Below are 20,950 nucleotides of genomic sequence, written 5' to 3' on the forward strand. Positions count from 1 at the left end.
CTGTACTGTATATTGAGACATCAGCATGGCATGCAACCTTTCCCGCTCGCCATACTACTTTTCTACGTGGAGTGGGGGGGGGGGAATACTAGGGTTATTATTCTTTTAACTGGAGGAGCATTCCAACATGTGAGGGGCCACCTATATTCTGACATGGTACAGCCCAAGCACCGGTTGATTATCTCCTTCGGGAAGGGAATTTAACCTGACACTGCCGCGGGCTACATTCTGGAGCCACTCTATACAGAAACACAGCCATTCTCAAAAGTATGCTATGACCTGATTTGCTTACTCCCTCTCTCAAAAATTCCCCAACTCTCTCAATTCCTTAAAAATGAAGAAGAAAATAATAATTACGGAATCTCTCCCCCCCCCATTCCTCTTTAATTGGTTTGGCTCCTGTTAAAAATGGACGCCCCAAAGACCAGCGAGTAGAAGTCCGCTCCCTCCCTTCTAGTTTTCCCGACTCTATGCTCCGTCCCTTCGGCCTTTTACACATCACGCTGAAGAGGCGCATGCGCTCGCTGGAGAGGATCTGAGGTGTGCTGAGGTGAAGGGCGGGGGAAATGCGTCACTTCCTCTGTTGCGCGCGCCGTCGAAAGCCAACGGAGTCTACTCCTCCCCCTCCCTCCCCCGCCGAAGCGCACCGTTTCCGGCCCCCAAGTTCCTTAGTAACAATGGAGAGTAAGATGGCCGCTTGAGTGAGCGACGGGAGAGGGAAGGGAGAAGAAGAAGGAGGAGGGGTCGGGGGTCGGGCGCCAGACGCTGCCGGGGCTTTAGCGACGACGAGGAGGAGGAGAAAGAAGAAGAAGGGGAGCGGGACGTGACGGACCTGAGCTTCAGGCCGCTGCGGGGCTGATCGCCGGACGGAGACCCCGGAAGGGCGGCGGACGAGCTGGAAGAGGAGGGAGGCGGTGAGTGACCGAGCCGAGCGGGCGCCCGGGCGGGCTCACCGGTCTGGCCGCGGAGAGCCGGCCAAGCCTGGCTCGACGGCGGTGGTCTTTCCACAGCCGCACCGCTTCTCGCCGGAGCGGGCGGGGAACACGGCAGCCGGAGCCGTCTCGTTGGGGCTGGGTCGCGGGTAGGCTGTGAAGAGGGGGACAGGGGCCCCTACCGGCCCTTTCAGCCGCCGCCTATTAACCCACCGGCGTGAGCTGCTCGATTTCTTTCAGGGGCCTGCCCAATATATCGCCCTGGCTGAGGTCCGCTGTCACCGGTGGGCCTTGCTGGCTCGCCCAGGGTGGAGGTTTACCTTTAGGAACATAGGAACGTTGTCGTATACCCACTCCTAGAATTATAGAGTTCGAAGTGGGCCATGAGGGCCATCTAGCCCAGTCCCCTGCAATGCAGGAATCTTTCAGCCAACGTGGGGCTCAAACCCACGACCTCCGGATTAAGAGTCTCATGCTGTAGTGACTTGAGCTAGTGATCCGGTCTTCGGTCCATGTAGCGCATTGCTGGCAGCACTGGCTGGCAGCAGCTCTTCGGGATTTTAGGTATGGGTAAAAATAAATGTGAATGACAGAAGCATGGCTATGAAGGTGCCTTGGTTAGAAATGAGGAAGATATATTTCATAATGTGCTTGCCTTGATGGGGGAGTAACTGGTTGTTTACTGAACTGTATTGTCTGCGCTGACTGGCAGCCGCTCCTAGGGGTCTCTGCCAGGCAGGAGTCCCTTGTCAGCCCTACCTAGACATGCTACACTCCCCCATGTACAAAAGGCATAATCAGTTGCCTGATCTTCCTTTTTAGGGAAGGGGGAATACAGTGAAAGACCCGTTGATTTTTTTTTGCTGCTGGGAAAGAAAGTGAGTTCTTAGGCTGGTAGCCCAACTTAAATATTTAGACAGTTTCAAGTAGGGTATCACTGAGGTTAGTTACTATATCATTATACCTCCTCTTGTCATTGCTGTTCACTGAACCTCATAGTCCTGATGGGGAAATCCCACCCAGAATTAGTGCTTCATTGATGTTCTTACTCCCAGAAATCTGGTCCTCCTTGTTCTGTGCTAGAGATGTCCTAATTTCTCAATAATCTCTCTCGGGGGTAAATATCAACATGCTTATTGTGTGATTCTGTCAGGAAGGGCAAAACACTACATTTGTTTTCACTTTCTGAGATTTTATACTATAACCTAAATTATGGAGTACCTTTTACTGCCTTTGGCAGGTGATATTGTGGGGGGGGGGCTGGGGTGGATCAACAGAAACCACGCAGCTTTTAAAATAGGAACAATTAAAACAAATTCCTTTGACTTTTAATTTGAGCTTTGTTTATCAGAAAATTCAAGTCATTGTATCAGAATATTTGGATTTTCACTTATAATTATATGGATGAACTTCGGACAATCTTTACCTGATACTAACTGGAACTAAGTTAAAACTAGGGGTTAGATTACTTCATGATGTGCAGAGTGGGTTCATGAGAGTTATATTGTTAACCTGAGGTGCCTTCTTTATTTGCCTTATCTACTGTGCTAGTTATGTTCGTGGTACAGGTAATGTAAAGAAGCTGTTCTCCAAATGTTGGCATGGAGAAGAAAGTGCAACTGGCTTCAACTGATGATCAGAGCAATATTAAAGTAAACAAGGGATATGGGTGGCGCTGTGGTCTAAACCACTGAGCGTCTTGGGCTTGCCGACCAGAAGGTTGGTGGTTCGAATCTCTGTGACGGGGTGAGCTCCCGTTGCTCTGTCCCAGCTCCTGCCAACCTAGCAGTTCGAAAGCACGCCAGTGCGAGTACATAAATAGGTACCACTGTGGTAGGCAGGTAAACAGTGTTTCCATGCGCTATGGTTTCCGTCACAGTGTTCCGTTGCCCCAGAAGTGGTTTAGTCACGCTGGCCACATAACTCGGAAAGCTGTCTGTGGACAAACACTTGGCTCCCTTGGCCTGAAAGTGAGATGAGCGCCACAACCCCATAGTTGCCTTTGACTGGACTTAAGCATTCAGGTGTCCTTTACCTTTTTCTTTAACCTTTAAAATAAAATACTTCAGTCTTTAATCGACAATATTAAAGTCCAATCCAAGTTTTTAGAAAGCTGTTATATGATGGCATCATTGTGCATTATACCTTACACAAGTAAATGAAGGCAAAAAAGTTGGATCTTAGACCCTGCCCAAAACATCCTGCAATCTAAACTGGGGGAACAGACAACCAGGGAAGGCAAGAATAACACCTGTATTTGCACACATTTGCTCCTTAACATAACATTTATTCCATTTCGGGATGTGGAATAAAGGCTTGAGCTAAAAGCCTTCACAGGAATGGTGGGATTTAAAGAGGGAGAGAATTGACATTGCAGGTAGCTGTTGTGGGAGGAACCTTCAAGGACAAGGGGCAGGCAGACAGTGGGTAAAATTGTTGGAGGGGAGGAGACTTTCCAGTATCTTAAAAAGTCAGGGACATAGGAAACTGCCTCATACTGAATCAGACCATTGGTACATCTAGTTCAGTATTATCTACCCTGACTGGCAGAAGTTGTCCAGGTTTTCAGGTATGGGTAAAAACAAATGGGAATGAAAGAGAATACTGTAAAGGTGTCTATGCATATTTGTTTGTCATGATAGGGGAGTAACCAGTTGTTTACTGACTAATAACTGTTAAGCTTTATTTCTCTCTAGAGGTGTCATTGTACCTCTGGTTACAAACTTAATTCATTCCGGAGGTCTGTTCTTATCCTGAAACTGTTCTTAACATGAGGAGCCATTAGCGAAAGCGTATCTCCTGCTGCACACGCGCCTCTGAAGCGCGATTTCCGCTCGCATCTCGGAGCAAAGTTCACGTCCGGGAGCAACTACTTCTGGGTTAGCACAGCTTGTAACCCGACGCATGTGCAACTAGAAGCGTTCGTATCCAGAGGTACCACTGTGCTGTGTCTCACTTCCTGCCAAGCTCAGAAAAAAATTAATGAAAAGAATTCCAGTGTTTAATTTGGAGCAGGTGTAAAAAATCTGGGATATATTTGTGTGATTTGACTGTCCAAGTTAGAGAAGAATTGTCCTCTTATTTTGTGTAATGTGTGGTCAGAAAATGACATGCATGGGGTTTTTTTTACTGATAGGGTCTTTCTAAAACGTTTCCTGCTTAATATTTAATCTAAAAACTGCAAGTCTCAAAAACTTAACCTTGGTGGCAAATTTACTAGTATGCTTATATAAAGGAGGAGGCTGACAGAAGTGGGTTGTTCCTTTCTAGGAACCCATATTGGAATACTTAACTGAAACTGATGCCTCTGCATTCACAATTTATGTATTATTATTTTTTAAGTGAACTACACATGGCCTTGCAAATTTTGACTGGATACCTTTACTAGACTAAGTGGATCAAAAACAATCCTAAATGGTAGATTTGTTATAGTGAGGCAGTGAGATTGTAATACTAATTAAGTTGCCTAAAAGCACAATGGCTTGATCCTCTTGAAGTGGCCCTACATGTACAAGTGGGGAGGTGCCTGAAGGAGGCTCTGGAGTGAGTTAAAACTGCTTTAGGCAACTGAAGTGTACAACTGTCAGTTCTTCTCGCAGTTACTACTTGCTGTCTTTTCCCTGTCCAGCTTGTTTCTGCTCCTACGGTTTCTACTAAAAATGCAGTGTAGTTCTAGTGTTTTATATGCACTTTTTGTTGTTCTTCCAGGCTTTGAGTAGTTCCTGTAAATTCTGGGGTGAGGGGTTGCATGACTTTCGGCTGGAAACAGGTCCAAGTGGCTCTTTTTGTCGTAAAGGTTGCAGACCCCTGGTCTAGCATGATCTTACTTATGGAATGTTGCTCTTTGGGCATTGATTCTGATATAGTGTCTGAGTATTCATTGGCATTCATGTGGGGGCCCACATTTAGGATGGGCATGGTTGCCACTGTTCCTTTCCAGAGGGTACTTGAGCATTGTGGGAGTAAAATGGGTGGTAAGGGGGAAACAACAGGTCAGTGTCACTGTCACTTGAACCTAGTCTTCAGAGACCTTTGGGACTAGTGAGAATTGTAAGACCTCTGCTTTCCTGAAACATTTATAGTAGTGGAATTTTTCAGCCAGTCTTTGAGAATGCTGTCTTTAATAGAATCCTGTACTCTGATTGGTTTAATATAAGCAGAATAAATGGCAAAACTATTTCTGCACTTCGTGTTATCACACTGTTGCTGTTTGTTAATTTGTTTAAAATTTTGTATTTTTAATTGTTCTACGACATTTTGAGTCCACCATGGTGAAAAGTAGGAAATGAATTTTTAAATAATTATGTTGGAGAGAAGGCCTTGTGATTTGTAGAGACTTAAATATTGTGCTTAAAGATCCTGTTTTGACCTTGCAGTTAGGTATTATAAAGTGGAAGTTGGTACTGCTTGTTCTGGACACTGCAACCTGTATTTCCAGGAATCGTGTGTCGAGTGTCACTTGATTTTCCCTTCTTGCTGAAAAAAAGTATTGCATTTTAAATTGCTTCTCAAATTCAAAGAAGTTGAATTTGACAATTTATGTAGACATAATTAGGTCTATGATATCAGATAATTTTTAGAATTCATGATGGTCAACGTATTGAATAGTATAAAATGCTTTATAAATATGGCAATATCAGAGAATTGTAGCATTGGAAGGGGCCATGAGGATCATTTAGGCTAATCCCCTGCAGTGCAGGAATCTTTAACCCAATGTGGAGCTCGAACCCATGATCCCGAGACAGTGTTAGAAATTAGCCGGGTACTAGGTGCATTTTGCTACTGGTGTGGGCCCAATTGTGACCATGTGGAGATCTCTGGATGCCAGGATGGCAGCTGACATCTCCATCTGGCTAGCCTCTCCAGCTTTCTTAAGCAGGTAAGCAGAAGAACTTACTTATTGCATTTATAACCCACCTTTATTTCCAAGGTGGAATACATGGTTCACCCCCTCCTCAGTTAATCTCTGCAATCACCCTGTGAGGCAGGTTAAAAGGCTGTGCCTGGCCTAAGGTCACCCAGTGAGCTTCATGACTGAGTGGACATTTGAACCATGGTCTCCCAGGTCCTAGTCCAGCATTCTAACACTACACCACACTGGCTTCCCAGAGCACTTCTGCTATGGGACAGTGATATGAATTAAGTAGGTAAATCAATACAGGGAAAGCAAAATGTCACCTAGAGAAGGATCTGAAATATTTTCATTGAAGCTTGAATTTGTTTTATTCTGGATTGTTTTATTTGATGTTTTAATGTGTTGTAAACAGCTTTGATATATTTTTTTCTTCTGAGCTCCACCATTTGATAATAAATTGTGGGAGATAGGGAGGATAGTGACAGGAACTTGGATAGTGTCAAGAATCCAATTAAGTGGAAGTGTTCCCTGCTCCTCTGGGAACACTTCCAAAGTTCTTGCTGGCCAGCAATGCTGTTCCATTAGTGTTGGTTCCATTGGTAGGTAAAATAAAAGCCCATGGCACCTTAAAAACTAAGACGCTTATTATAGCACAAGCTTTGGTGGACTCTTCATTTCCATAGGGTTATAACCCAACTTAAAAAAACAAAAACTTCCCAACAAGATGCATCAGACACAGGTTACATGGGCCACACATGTATATAAAAATGGTAATTAAAACACAAAAGTGTAAAAATGAGTACAGTGGTACCTTGGGTTAAGTACTTAATTCATTCCGGAGGTCCATTCTTAACCTGAATCACCATTTTAGCTAATGGGGCCGCTGTGCCACCACTGCACAATTTCTGTTCTCATCCTGAAGCAAAGTTCTTAACCCGAGGTAATATTTCTGGGTTAGCGAGTCTGTAACCTGAAACGTATGTAACCTGAAGCGTATGTAACCCGAGGTACCACTGTAACAGTAAAATAAATATGAATATGGTGAATAGCCTGTGAATACATTAAAACAGAAACCTTGCCTGTCAAACTTTAAAATTAAATACAGTGTCAGTAAAGTAGCACCATATATTTCAGCTGCCTAAATAAAATCAAGAAAAAGCCACAGACCCACATATAGGCTTGATAATGAAGAGCTTGTCTTATACCTGGATCAGGATCCATAAATGTGGAGCCATTGTTGAAAAAGCTCTTTCCCTTGTGTACACACACACCCCAGCCTGATTGCTCTCACAGATGGGCATAGTTGGCTACAATCCACAGCTCTTTGCTCATCACTGTTGTAGGCAAGAGTTCTTCTAGGCTTCTGTGTGCTTCCAGAAGAGCCTTGGGGTGAAAAGCAAGTTGATAGGTGTATTGACTGGTAGCTATAGTGTCATGATTCAGATTTTCACTGCATCCCTGGAAGCAAGTGGACTTTGAGCTTTGGCTCAAGCTCTTGTGACCATGATAATAGAATCATAGAACTGTAACGTTGGAAGGGACTCCAAGGGTCATCTAGTCCCACCCCTGCAATGCAGGAATCTCAACTACAGCATCCATGAAAGATGGCCATCCAACCTCTGCCTATAAACTTCCAATAAAGAGAGTCCACCACCTTCCAAGGGAAAAATATGTACTGCACTCTTACTGCTTCTCAGTATTGCATGTTAGATATTCTGTAATAAATTAGTTTGTAGGGCAGTTGTGCCTCACTCTTCCATGTGAGTATGTGTAGGAAAGGAGATTTGGGCTCTATGAAGAAGTTCACTCCTCAGATACCTTTAATCTCTTACTTACTCATTCTAAACCACAGGCTTGGAAAGAGCAACTTCCCTCATTATGTGGGATAAGAATGTTGTCCAGGTGACAAACAGGAAAATGGTTTTCAGTCACTGCTATGCCACCAATGACTTTCATAGGCATTTGTTTTCTTGTCATTTTTGTATTTACTTCTGGCTTGGTACAGAAATCCAGGATCTGCAGATAACAGGCCATGCACCCCCTGTTTTGTGTGTGTGTGCGCGCTATACAAAAATCACAATGTGAGAAAAGCTATGAAGCCAGCCAATGCCTCTACATAACTCCATTCTTATTTCAGACATTGTGATATATCTGTATAACACGATGTTCAGCTGATGATATAGCACAATGTTGAAAAATAGATACTGCACACATATTGCACTTCGGTTTTACTTAAGGAGTTTGGTGGCACTTCTGATTGCCTGAAATAGAAGACCCATACCTTATTGATTTTTACAACTGATACGATGTTTCAGATAGAGACTTGTCACATCTGGACTAAAACCAGGGAAGATTAGATTCAAATCTTTACTCAACCATTATTCTCTTTAGGAGCCACTTAGCCAGTCAAATACACTCCCTCTGATCAACCTCACAGGGTTGTTGTGAGGGAACTATGTACATTACTATGAACTCTTTAGGGGAAGAATATATTGCTGCTGCTGTTATTTTATTTTATTATTTTATTTTATTTTAATACTCACCCTTCACCCTAAGGTGTAAGGGCAGGTTACAACAATCTAAAATACATTATAAAGTAGAACAGGAAGGAACACATACAAAGTAATTTAAAAAAAAACCTCACAGACTACGGAGAGTAACTTTAAATTAATCCATTCATTGATATACAAAGCTTAAAAAAATTAAATGAAACAAAACACATGTTACTTAGAAAATAGAATTGGATAAAATTAGATAAAATATTATATTTAAAGCATAAGGCAATTGGATATGTTTTGCATATGAATTAAGTATAATTGACAAAGCAATCAGTCAAAGTGATTTTATATCCTTTTATATCAATTAGCAATGGAACCAGGGGGCTGGACCTTCCCATTGAGTTTTTCCATTAATTTTATTGTTCCTGTGGGCAGACCCACATAAGATGTAGACAATGAATTACCACCATCTATCCGGGAAGCAGAAAAATGGGCAACTAGGGCCGCTGCTGTATCAGCTATTCCTCATTCAGGGAACTTTGACACATATCTAGTGCTGGTTTGCCGAAACACGTTATACCTTAACTTTTTTTGTTGGCACCATGGCTCCTTTTACAGCCACTCCAACCGATGCCAAGGTCTTCATGACCCTTATTGAAAGCAGCAAATATATACACAAAAGTAGACTCGAGCAGTTTCTTCAGCTGTGACATAGTGTCATCCATTCTGATCCATCATGAGTGTTCTACAGTGTGCATAAAACATACCATAACTGCTGGATGTGATGCATATGTAGGGCTCGCAGGGCCCAGATTTCCAGCCTGTATAGGGGGAGTTTCACAAACAAGGGCTTGACACAGAGAATGATGACCTCTCCTGGGCCACAGACATACAAGCTTCTGAGGGCAGAACTACCAAGATCTTACCAATCTTAACACATGAAAAAGTGTGTAGGGCTGTTTGGGGCCAGAGTTGTTTGGGGCTTTAAATACTAACATGAACACCTTGAATTGGGTCCAAAAAACGATCTGGCAACCAATACGGCTGTTGAGGCAGTGTTGAGATCTAAAGTAATCTAGCCAGTAATCTAGCTTCTGCAGTTTGTTTGGACCAGTGGAAGTTTCCAAGCTGTCTTCAAGGGCATCCCCTGCAGCAGAGCATTGCAGTAATCCAGTCTGGATTACAGTGGCCATGTTATTCCTTTCCCGAAAGGGTCATAGGTGGTGGATGGGCCATAGCTGAGGCAATAATTTTGATGTAAATATCTCATATGAAAAATTACATGGCATGTTTCTAAGAACTTTTATTTATCGTCACCTGATCTAGTAGTGATGGTAATGCCCTGAAGTTTGGGGTTTTGTTTTTGTTTTGTTTTGGGCAGTTAGGGGTGCTTTTAATCCTTTGCCCCAACTATGTCTCCAATTTGGATTGGTGGGCCATGCTAGAGCATTTTGCATTAGCGGGGGTGGGGTGGGGGACTACGACTTCCCATTTGCATCAAATTTCTGGTGGTGGGGACAATAGCAGGGGGCAGAGGATTAAAGCCCCAGCCCCATGTTATGCTCATGATCCCCTTTAGACCCCTTCTCCAATTTATGGAGAAAAAAACAAACGTACATCCTGCACTTCAGGGCACAGATTTGGAGCTAACAATTGTCTACTTTGGCCCTTATTTTATTTTGTATTATTCTGTGTCTTTTATTTAGAACCTGATTTTTTCCCTCAGTGTGTGCATGTTTCACATTTAGCAGACTGCTAGCAGCTGTAGTTTGAAGAAGTGATTGGATATTTGGTTGCAGGATATATTAAAACACTCTTTCCACTAAGCAGTCTGTTTGCAGAAACCACATATAAGCCCTCAAACATCTTTTTAGTTATGAGGTGCTAATTTTGTGGTTGTGGGTGTTTTTGAATATATAAATTGATGGGAGCTAAGTGACCTAGCTGGTGGAGAATTGTGATGGTTTTCTGGTACTTCTCTCAAAAGTTATTCACTTAGGCTTGGATGACAATGCTGTGTAGAATATCAAGTGATTTCTGGTTGGCAGCATGGTCCTCTGGTCATAGTAGACAATGGAAAGCCCTCCGCTTATGGCCCCTGATTAATGGAATAGATTACTGCAGTTAAAACTAAAAACTAAATATGTTTGTATATTTACAAATCATGCAGATCTTCCTTTGCATATTTTTTCACTGTTCTGCATGGTATTCTCTTTTATTTATGATGCCAAAGCAGGTAACAAAAAGTAAGAATGTACACCATTTAAAAAAAAAAATAATTAAAATTTATTATAGCCAGCAGCAAAATGTAGGCTAAAATTGTATAAATAGGAAGAGAAAAGAGCAATAAAATTGGTAGCCACATGTTAAAATTCTTGGAGAATAAAATGGTCTGAATGTTTCCCTTGGGATCTTTTTTGGCAGCCTTCGGCAACATTAGACACCCCCCCCCTTTTACACTGCCTTCCCAAAGCTGGTAAGTGAAGTGCTGGGCTTTGGAAAGGAGGCCTGAGGGCTTAGAGTCCTCCTGCCTCTTTCCCAAACCCTCACTAGTGGAGATTGGGGTGTGTGTGTCAATTTTTGGCTTCCCCCCACAGCAAGACAGTGTGTGGCCTGCAGGTTTCTGTGTCACGAAGTGTGCTTACAGCCCACTTGGTATGAGCCCATTTGGTATCTAGACCTGGGCTAGATAATTAGGATTGGGTTTTTTAAAAAGAGCCTGAAATACTTAAGAAACAGAACCATTATTTAACCATTATTTTAGTCTCTTATTTTTTAATGTTTCTGTAAAATTATGTTGCACCCAAAGATTAAAACTTAACTCTTCTGGTATATAGGGGCAGGATTATATGGTTCTCCAAACAAATTGACTGCTTCCTTTTTTGTAGACATTTTCCCTACTTTGATCAACATGGAAAGCTCAGATTCTAATAATAAAGGAAGTGTCGCTCAGTCTGAAGCACAGCGTCGGAGTCAGCTGGACCGCCTGGATCGGGAAGAAGCTTTCTATCACTTCGTGAATAATCTGAGTGAAGAAGACTACAGGCTAATGAGGGATAACAATTTGCTAGGCACCCCTGGTATGTTACTTCATGTGCTGGATGCAATTAAAATCCTTTTCAGGTGTGGAAATTCTGCCACTGAGATGTGATCAAAATTTACTAGCTCTTAACTCAGAAACAAGGGTTGAAAATAATTGCTTATGTCAAAATTGATTACACATGGTATTCTGAAGGGCTCTTGCTTTCAACATGTAAGGCATATTGTGTTCTCCAGGAACTAGTGCTAGCCCTGCTGGTCAGCTGTCTTGGTGGCATTTGACCATGATATCATTCAAAGAAGCAATGCACAATGAAGCGAAAAAGCACTACTGTGCAGGTATCAGCTTCACTTTACTAAAGGATTGAAGGCAGCTCCTCTCCCCACTCCCCCAGCCCTGCTGCAGATGAGAAGCAAACCTAGTTAGTGGCAGAGCAGAGATGCTACTTCTGACCACCTGTTACAACTGCAGTCCTCTCCAGACAGTTTTCTATGGCAAAACTCACTGCCTTCAACTGCCCATGTCTCCCATGTGGGCTTGGGGTGCTTCAATTTTTTTTGACAGACTGATGGTCAACCAAAAATGTTTTGATCCATCAGTTCCTGACCCTTACCAGCTACCTTCTACTTTTCTTTTCTTTTCTCTTCTCTTGATGAGCATGCATTGTTTAGCTTTTTTCTTTTCCATAAGCTGACCTTTTAAAAATCAGTGCTGATTTGGACTGTTAGCTTGTGTACACAAGTGCAACGCATGTCCATTCTTTCACTATAGACATTTTTCCGGCTGTTTATGTTTCTTACAAATCCACGTCACCACTCAGGTTTGTTGTGGCTATTTAGCATTTGGCAAAAACAGTTCTAGTGTCCCCCCGCCCCCCAGTCCTGTCTTAGAAACATTTTTTTGCCCTCAGCATTTGTATTTTTTGAACTTGGTCACCCTTTCTATTGTTTTACTTGTGGTATATTCATTAGAATAAATGTCTCCCCCCTCTTATGATTGCCTGTTCTCACCACTTGGTTATAAAAACAACTTTGCTGATTCCTATCGCCCCTATTATGGCCTGTATTATACAACATTCCCTCCTGCTTCCATTTATTTAATTGTCTGTTCAGACAATATACTTTCAAACAGGTATTTCAGAGCATTGCAGGTCATTCCTCACTACTTCTTTTTGCACACCTTTGTGAGTCTTGGGACTAATTGTGATTGGTGGCTGAACTTAAATTGAATATCATTTCCCTTTTCTTGTTATGTTGTTCCCTTTGGAGGTGTTTTGTAAACTCCTTCATTCTCTTTTTTTCCAGTCCCCCCCCCCCAAACCCAGTTTATGTTGCTGGTTCTTGCTTTCCCTTAGTGCAGACCCTGCTGTCAAGTTCTAATTTTTTCTTTCCCTTTTCTCTTTCTGTTATTTGTTATGGACTATTGCCTGTCTTTGATTCATCATGCTTCCTTCTCAGTCTTGGAACTTCATTTTGGGTTCAGTCTGTAATGCTTCTTCTACTGTTGTCTCTTTTTAAAAATATATATATATTTAGCTGTGGTGTCTCACTTCAACAATCTCTGGCATGCTAAGATTTATATTATGTCAGACCTAGCAGTATCTGAGCCAATAGTTTTCTTTTCCTCCTTGCCATCTTACTACATACCATCCATATTGGCTTGTAATTCTAAAGTGTGGTTAGCACCGCACAGGTGAGCTGCCTTCCCTCCTCCTGTATTGATGGGAGTAGAACGTCTGTGGAGATTTTTTTCACTTTATAAGAATATTGCCATATGTCCTGTAAAGAACCAATCCAGTGTAACAAGACACCTTCATAACTCTTGTTTTGAAGCTGTTATGTTTCGAAACTTACTAGAATTTGTTGTAAGCTGGAATTCCCTGTTTGTATGATCCAACAAGCCAAAATTCTTCGCAAAGTGAAACTAGTCTCTGCAGAAGCCCTCCTTCAGGTGGTGTGGGAAGGGGAGCCCACAAGTCTCATGCTTTGTTCAGCCTTCTTGTAGCTCTTTGACGTAGCACCAAACCATAGTTTAATGTTACATCTGAAGGTAGCTATTCAGTGTAGGATAGAATGCTTGCTTTTGTTATTACTACTATGCCTGACTTTTATTGAGTTGGATATTTCTCTTTACACTTCTCTTTTGCTTATGGATGCACTGCTTTTTTTCTGAGACAAAACAGACATCTCTCAATTCATGTTTTATTTACTGTTCTTCAGGTATACAACCTCACAAAGTAGTTGTACAAAATTTTGATATACTGTAGTTAAAATAATACAACAGAATTGAGATACATACAACAGAAGGCAATGGTCAGAAGAGCATTTTAAAAGCCAGATAAAACCCATCAGTTGTAAATGATGGTCTTCACCTGGTGCTGAAATATATCAGAACCAGCTGAGCTACCTGGCAAGGGTGGGTGAGGGTCAGTTTCGCAGACATCTCTCTCCCTTAGCATCCAGCCTGTCTACACATGGGGTGCTTGCTTTCCTAAGAGGGAGTGATGGAACAAGCATTTTCATCATGTTCTTAGTTGAGCACAGCCATGTCCTTAAAGCCAAAGTCTCAGCAAGTCTTTCCTCATGGCTTTGCAGGCATACCTGATTCCTATACTATTAACTCATGTGAGCAGAGTGCTTTCAAATAAGGAATCCTTGGATGTGAAAATTGATCTGTAGTGGTATGTGCTACCTCTCATCTTTCAATCCTTGCACAATCCTCACACAAACTGTTTAGCAGTAGTTTAGGAATTGAACTGTCAAGCAAATACCATACAGGCTACATACCTGCCTAGTGGGCACTTCCCAGATCCTAAATAATCTGGATCCAGTGAGATGCACAGCCCTGGAAGTCACAGGTCTCTCTTTAAATATACCTGACCTTTGTTTTGTTTTTTTTAATTTTTTTTATAAATTTTTTTATTAATCTTCCAAACACATAATAAAAGACATACACATTACAAAACAAAAACATACCCAACATTAAACATATATCGACTTCCCCGTACCTCCCTTTCGCTGCATCCTTATTCCAAAGTTCTTTAGCAACCCTTTAATCAGTTTATCTACTGTTTCCCTTTCATTAAATTTCTTTAAACTTAATAATTACAGCTGTATTTCTCTACTTCTTACCCCTTGACATCTCAACACTCCTCGATTTTACAACAGTTTTTAAGATATAATTTAAACTTCTTCCAGTCCTCTTCCACTGTCTCTTTCCCCTGGTCTCGGATTCTGCTGGTCATTTCTGCTAGTCCCATGAAGTCTGTCACCTTTGTCTGCCATTCTTCCAGAGTAGGTAGTTCTTGCATCTTCCAATACTTTGCCAGAAGAATTCTTGCTGCTGTGGTAGCGTACATAAAAAATGTCCTATCCTCCTTTGGCACCAGTTGGCCAACCATGCCCAGGAGAAAATATACCTGACCTTTGTGCCAAAGAAAATATACTCTTTCAACAGAAGGCCTATCTTGGAGAACTGCCTCCATGTGACCTGACTTCTTATACCTCTTTAAACAAGTGGCATCTCTGATAGCTTAATGTTTCTTGGTCTGTGCCATTCCGCCCCTCCACCACCCCCACTTTTCTTTTCTCTAATCTTTCGCTTGGGAGCCTCCCAGGATAATGATAATTTGGAAAGTTGTTACCTGTGCTTATCAGATTCATCAGAATTTTAAATAAAAATCATGGTTTATCTGGAACACCTCTTGAAAACTATTTCCGCAGGTGAAATTACTGAAGAAGAGTTGCTGAGAAGGCTGCAGCAAATTAAGGAAGGCCCACCCCAGCAGAACATGGAAGACAATAGAGGTATGTTATATTCATTGAGAGCAGCAAAAAGAAACCCCTAGCCCTGGGTTGCCTTGAATGATAGTCAGGGGTGCTGAAGCAACGCTGGCCTCTGTCCCTCTTTTCTTCCCTCCCTTCCTCTGATGCCCTATCACATCTCTGCCTCCCAAAGGCTTGCACAGATGTTTGTTGCAGCAGCTTCAAGCTGCCCAGGTGAATGGTGCCTCTGGTGCTTCCCAGGCCCCTGTGGAGCAGCGTGAGGAGGCACTTCTCTTTGGGGCAAATGAGGCAGCTCAGAGGTCAGGGGCAGCAGCTGCAGCTGCAGCTGCCCAAAGGACTCCCAAGGAGAGGAGGATGAGGGAACACTCCGCAAGGGAGGGGCTGCTGGCTCTGCAGGCAAGGGGTGACATAACTGAACTCCTGAGCCCCACAGGGGTTCCGCAGAAATAATGTAGTTGGTCAAGGGAGCCATGGACCCAAAAAGGTTGAAAACCTCTGCTCTAGCCTGTGGGTCCATCAGACCGCTTTCTCATTTGGCCAGTAAGACAGTTCTGGCCAGGCCACGCCCACCTGACACTGGATTTGGGTTTTGCAAAAATCACCAATCAGCTGGTCATCCCAACCCTGCAGTTTGCAAGTGGTGCAGTGATCATTTGCACTTGCAAAGCACTGTGCATTCTTGATTTCAAGAAAACAAGCCACCTGACAGCATCAGCTGAGGTAAAACATCTTACATTGTGTTAGAAATTGGAGGAATAGAAATTCTGAAGCCAGGGATGTGCAACATGTCAAACAAAACAAATTCTGTCATTGTACTCCTGGGATTGCACTTAGTCCCACCATTGGCTACTGTATTGTGGCATGTTTTTTTAAAAAATAGATCTGTTTGTTTGTTCACATCCCTGTAAACAGCATTTTATTGACCTTTACCTTCTGTCAGACTGAGGCTACTTGTTCTTTCTCCTCTCATGCGACTTCATACCTGGGAAGTAGCCTGTAAGCCTCAACATTTTATTGTTGATGACATTATTATTAAATCCCTGAGATGTTTTATAAGAAGCAATTAATCATAAATGGAATGAAAGAACAAAGCATGCTGACTAGGAGCTAAGTCTTGTTGAAAGAAGTAATGATTCAAACATGATTTTTCCAGGCAATGAACATGTCTAATATATTTTCTGAGCTAGCTTCTGCACTGGCATGCTTAGCATTGGACATACAGTGGCTGCAGGCCTGGTTTAAATAAGATTCTTAGCTTATGCATGGATGATAACCTACCTGGTATTGCACTGAAACCAGGCCTTATTGGGAAAGCTTTTAAGTAAGTGTGCATAGGACCCTGCTGCAGGTGTTTCTTCTTAAGAGGTGGTGCACAGATTGGATCTGCTGCCTCTGCCATAGTTAAAAGTACAGGTGGTGACCATTTTAGGTGCATCCAATTGATGAGTGATTGCCAGTGCCCAGGTCCTTTTGGACCCAGAATGAGGCAGAGTGAGGGTGGGGAATTAATTGTCTTTTTTAAAAAATCCAACCACTCCTGCATGTTCCCTCCTATTGAGTCTGCGCGCTAAATGTCTTGTGACTTCCATACACTTTCTCCATGTCCATTTTGGCATGCTGCTCCTGAGAGTTGACTAATGGGCCAGTGTGGCCTTCAGCCCAAAAGAAATTAACCACCACTGCTTTCAAGTACCACAATACCTTTTCATATTGCTTAGCCCTTACAAAACTGATACCCTAACTACTGCCTGACAAGGTTTCTGTTGCTGAATAGACATTTGAATCGCATGCACCCTGGATTGAGTTAACCTGTCTTAATGATTTTTATTGCAGCTTTGCTGTTCTTATCAACTTAGTGAGACACAATGAGCTTACAGGGTCTCTTAGAGTGCATTTATAATTACCATTATGGTTCCTACAATAAATGCATGCATGTGAAAGTATCGTGGCTCAGACTTGTTTTCAAAACCCTAACTCATAGCAATGTTGGGAAAGTGTTTAGCCCAGAGTTTCTCCAGTTTCCTAACTCTGGCAGTTGCTCTTGTCTTGCAGGTGCAGAGTCCGCAGAAGATGTATCTAATGGCGATTCCATAATAGATTGGCTTAACTCAGTTCGACAGACTGGGAATACAACACGAAGTGGGCAAAGAGGAAACCAGTCTTGGAGGGCAGTGAGCCGGACTAACCCAAACAGTGGGGATTTCAGATTCAGTTTAGAAATAAACGTCAATCGTAATAATGGTAACCCAAATCCTGAAACTGAGGGTGAGCCATCTGTGGAACCGCCCAGCAGAGAAGAAGTGGAAAATAACCAAAGTGATGCTGAGACTCCAAGATTTGAGACTCCTCCTGTTGTAGGGCAGCCTGGACCAGAAATTAGTCCCCCTGAAGTGATAAATGAAGCAGTTGCTCCTCACAGAGGCCTGAGGAGATCAAGAAGCCGAAGTCCAGAACAGCGGAGGACACGAGCTAGGACTGATAGAAGTAGGTCACCCCTTAATCCAATGAATGAATCTGCACGTCGGGTGCATCATAATATATCTTCTCAGACACCTGATCTTCCCCCAGTAAGTGAAGCTGAAGGGAGCTCTAGAACAAGACAGCATATGGTAATAAGGCAGCATACAACTACATCTGAGATGCCCAGTGAAAATACAGTGCTATTTTCAACTCCTGAAGCAAGACCCTCTCCTCAAGCAACAGCTCCTCCAGAAACAAATGGCAGTGCAGAGTCTGCAGCCCCTGGACAGAGGCCTCCAACTATTGTCCTTGACTTACAAGTGAGACGAGTCCGTCCAGGAGAATACAGGCAGAGAGACAGTATAGCCAACCGAACCCGATCAAGATCCCAGACCCCAAACAATACTGTGACATATGAAAGTGAGCGTGGAGGTTTTAGACGCACATTTTCACGCTCAGAAAGGGCAGGAGTGAGAACTTACGTCAGTACCATTAGGATTCCTATCCGGAGAATTTTGAATACAGGCCTGAGCGAGACGACGTCTGTTGCCATTCAAACCATGTTAAGGCAGATAATGACTGGCTTTGGTGAGCTCAGTTACTTCATGTACAGTGATAGCGATGCAGAGCCTGGTGGCCCAGCACCAACCCCAAATGTAGAAATGGCAGAACCGCAGGGTGGAGGTGTCAGTGGAAATAGTAGTGGTTCAAGTCATGAAGGTCCTGATCCTTCTGCACCAGGAGAGGCATATGAAGGCAGTAATGAAGGGGCATCCACAGCTAGTGCTAGGCGAGAAGGACGGAATGCCAGGGGTTCTGTTACTTTTGAAGAAAGTGGCTCACTCCCATTCCTGAGCCTGGCTCAGTTTTTTCTGCTTAATGAAGAAGACGATGACCAACCCAGAGGCCTCACCAAGGAGCAAATTGACAACCTAGCCATGAGAAATTTTGGTGAAAGTGATGCTCTGAAAACCTGTAGTGTCTGTATTACAGAATACACAGAGGGGAACAAACTGAGGAAGCTCCCATGCTCTCATGAGTACCATGTGCACTGCATAGATCGCTGGCTGTCGGAAAACTCTACCTGCCCAATTTGCCGCCGAGCAGTCTTGGCTTCTGCTAACCGAGAGAGTGTTGTCTAAGCAAGGTGTGAACTTTGAGCTGAGTGCACAAGATGAGCTAGCAGTGGGCAAAGAAGCCACCTTTCTGTGGCCACTTTTTGTGTGGTAGGTATAAATGTAAAACAATCCTCCCGAAATGATTTATTTTTTTTAAACAACCCTCACTAGTGGGAACCTTCTTGATTAAGGTCCTGAAAATGATACTGGGTTTGTGTCATCAGTTAAAACAAGTGAGCAAAAAAAACAAAAAAAAACACCACACCACTACATTTGCCCAAAGACACTTGCCTGCTGTGTTCTCAGTTTATTCCAGCACAAAAGGTTCACATCTTCCCTCTCCCATCCCAGTGAGTGGTGAATGCTGAAGATCCCAACATTCTGCTCTTCCCTGTGAAGAATATGACTGGAATCATTCAGCTACACATACAGCTCATGTTTCACTGTGGATTAAAACAAAAACTGAACAATAAAATTGCACCCCTGAATATGATTTAGTTCCCTCCTTGTATAGGGTATTGAACATGGCAATGTAAATAACACTAATATTAGCCCTCTCCCACTGTACAGCTGTTTTTAGCCCAACACTATGGTATGCCATAGAATGAGCTGGTAGTTTTAATGGGGATATTTATCTTGCTGTGGAAATATGTTAATTGCTTATGCCTGTTATAAATGAACACACTTTTGTTTTTAAAAATGTAAAGCTTTTTGTATAGATCAATAAAGTTTTAATTGCACTGCTGTACTAATGCCTTTGGAATGAAAACCATTATGGTTAGAAATAATGCATTGGTGTGACTCTCCCCTGCAGAGTGAGCAAGATAGCAAAGAGCTGCCCCCATCAGTATTAAAGTCACAGCATGACACCCCAAACAGCCCAACAGATAGAAATGGGCTGTTCATAGTTCACTGCTTAGGTGTAGGGGTACCACTGAAAAGACGCAAATTGAAAAAATTGGTGCTACAGGGACCTCTTCCTAAAAATAAAATCTCTTTGATGCCCCAACCCTGCAAAACAGTAATTGATTACATCGGGGTGGCTAACCTTTAAGCCTCCATAGGTTGTTGGATGCCTAGTTCTCATCATTCCCAATCTTCATGGCCCGTAGTTGGGGAGGATGGGAATTGTGGTCCAAGCAACAACTGGAGAACCAAATGTTTTACATTACTGGCAGCTTTGTAATAAGTTTGCCTCTCCCCCAGATCGTGTATTACAGGCATATGTATACAATGTGTTTTCTGCGGGCAAAGTACTTTTATTGCTCTGCCTGTTCTTTGGGAACCTACAGCTTTCAGCATAAATCCCTCAAGTAGTGGCTTGTGTATTTTTCTAAATAACAGTTAAATTGAATGGTACCACTTCTTCCTTCCTTTGAGGTGGAAGAGAAACTAACAGTGTATCTGTTCAATTTTTAAAATTACAGTGAGTGGTTTTATCAAGCTTAGAATCCTGTGAATTTATCCATACATAAAACTGTTAAGGCAGTTAATTTAGAAATTCCTTTATAAATCAAGCAATTCCCTGTCCCTGTCCCATACATACTAAGAGTCAAGTTTTACTGAGCAAAACAGCACTGTATGTTGCTTTTGCTTACGGACTCTTGATATTTGCATAATCTTGGATATATAAAAGGTAAGTTTTCAGTTGGCTTTATACAGGCAAAAACAAACAGTCTTGCTGCTTTAATAAAACATTTTCAGCTAGAGAAGGATTTCATAGCACCTCTTCTCCCTCTCCTTTGCTGCCTGAAGTAGATTATATATAAGTACAAAATTTTATGTGCAAGGTTGTTCCTCTACCACAGACTATTCATACCTTTCAACTTAGAGCAGCTTTCAAATAAAAAATGCAGATAGAGGTACTCTTCTAATCTTGTTGGGACATGCATTCATTTTTTTCAAACATTAAAAGTGATTAATGGAGGAAAACTTGTTTGTATTTTCATTCAGAAATGCAGTGAAGCCCACATTAAAAGCTTTGTTGCAGATGTGCTCTTGACCTTTGCTTTAAAAAGGTAAAGGAACCCCTGACCATTAAGTCCAGTTGTGACCGACTCTGGGGGTTGCGGCGCTCATCTCGCTTTATTGGCCGAGGGAGTTGGTGTACATGACTAAGCCGCTTTTGGCGAACCAGTGCACAGAAACACTGTTTACCTTCCCACCGGAGCGGTACCTATTTATCTACTTGCACTTTGATGTGTTTTTGAACTGCTAGGTTGGCAGGAGCAGAGACCAAGCAACGGGAGCTCACCCCGTCAT

At 42.6% G+C, this 20,950-nt stretch overlaps 1 protein-coding gene across 1 annotated transcript; it reads left to right on the plus strand.

Annotated features, from left to right (window-relative positions):
- The first annotated feature begins 625 nt into the window (after positions 1-625).
- Positions 626-19,428, plus strand: RLIM (ring finger protein, LIM domain interacting). Its single transcript, XM_081897838.1, has 4 exons — positions 626-914; positions 11,174-11,365; positions 15,048-15,131; positions 17,163-19,428. Exons 2-4 carry the CDS (start codon positions 11,197-11,199, stop codon positions 18,710-18,712), a joined length of 1,803 nt encoding a protein of 600 aa, XP_081753964.1. The 5' UTR covers positions 626-914; positions 11,174-11,196; the 3' UTR covers positions 18,713-19,428.
- Positions 19,429-20,950: the final 1,522 nt, after the last annotated feature.

The sequence above is a fragment of the Podarcis melisellensis genome (genome assembly GCF_964234715.1).
Source record: "Podarcis melisellensis genome assembly, chromosome: Z".
Lineage (NCBI taxonomy): Eukaryota > Metazoa > Chordata > Lepidosauria > Squamata > Lacertidae > Podarcis > Podarcis melisellensis.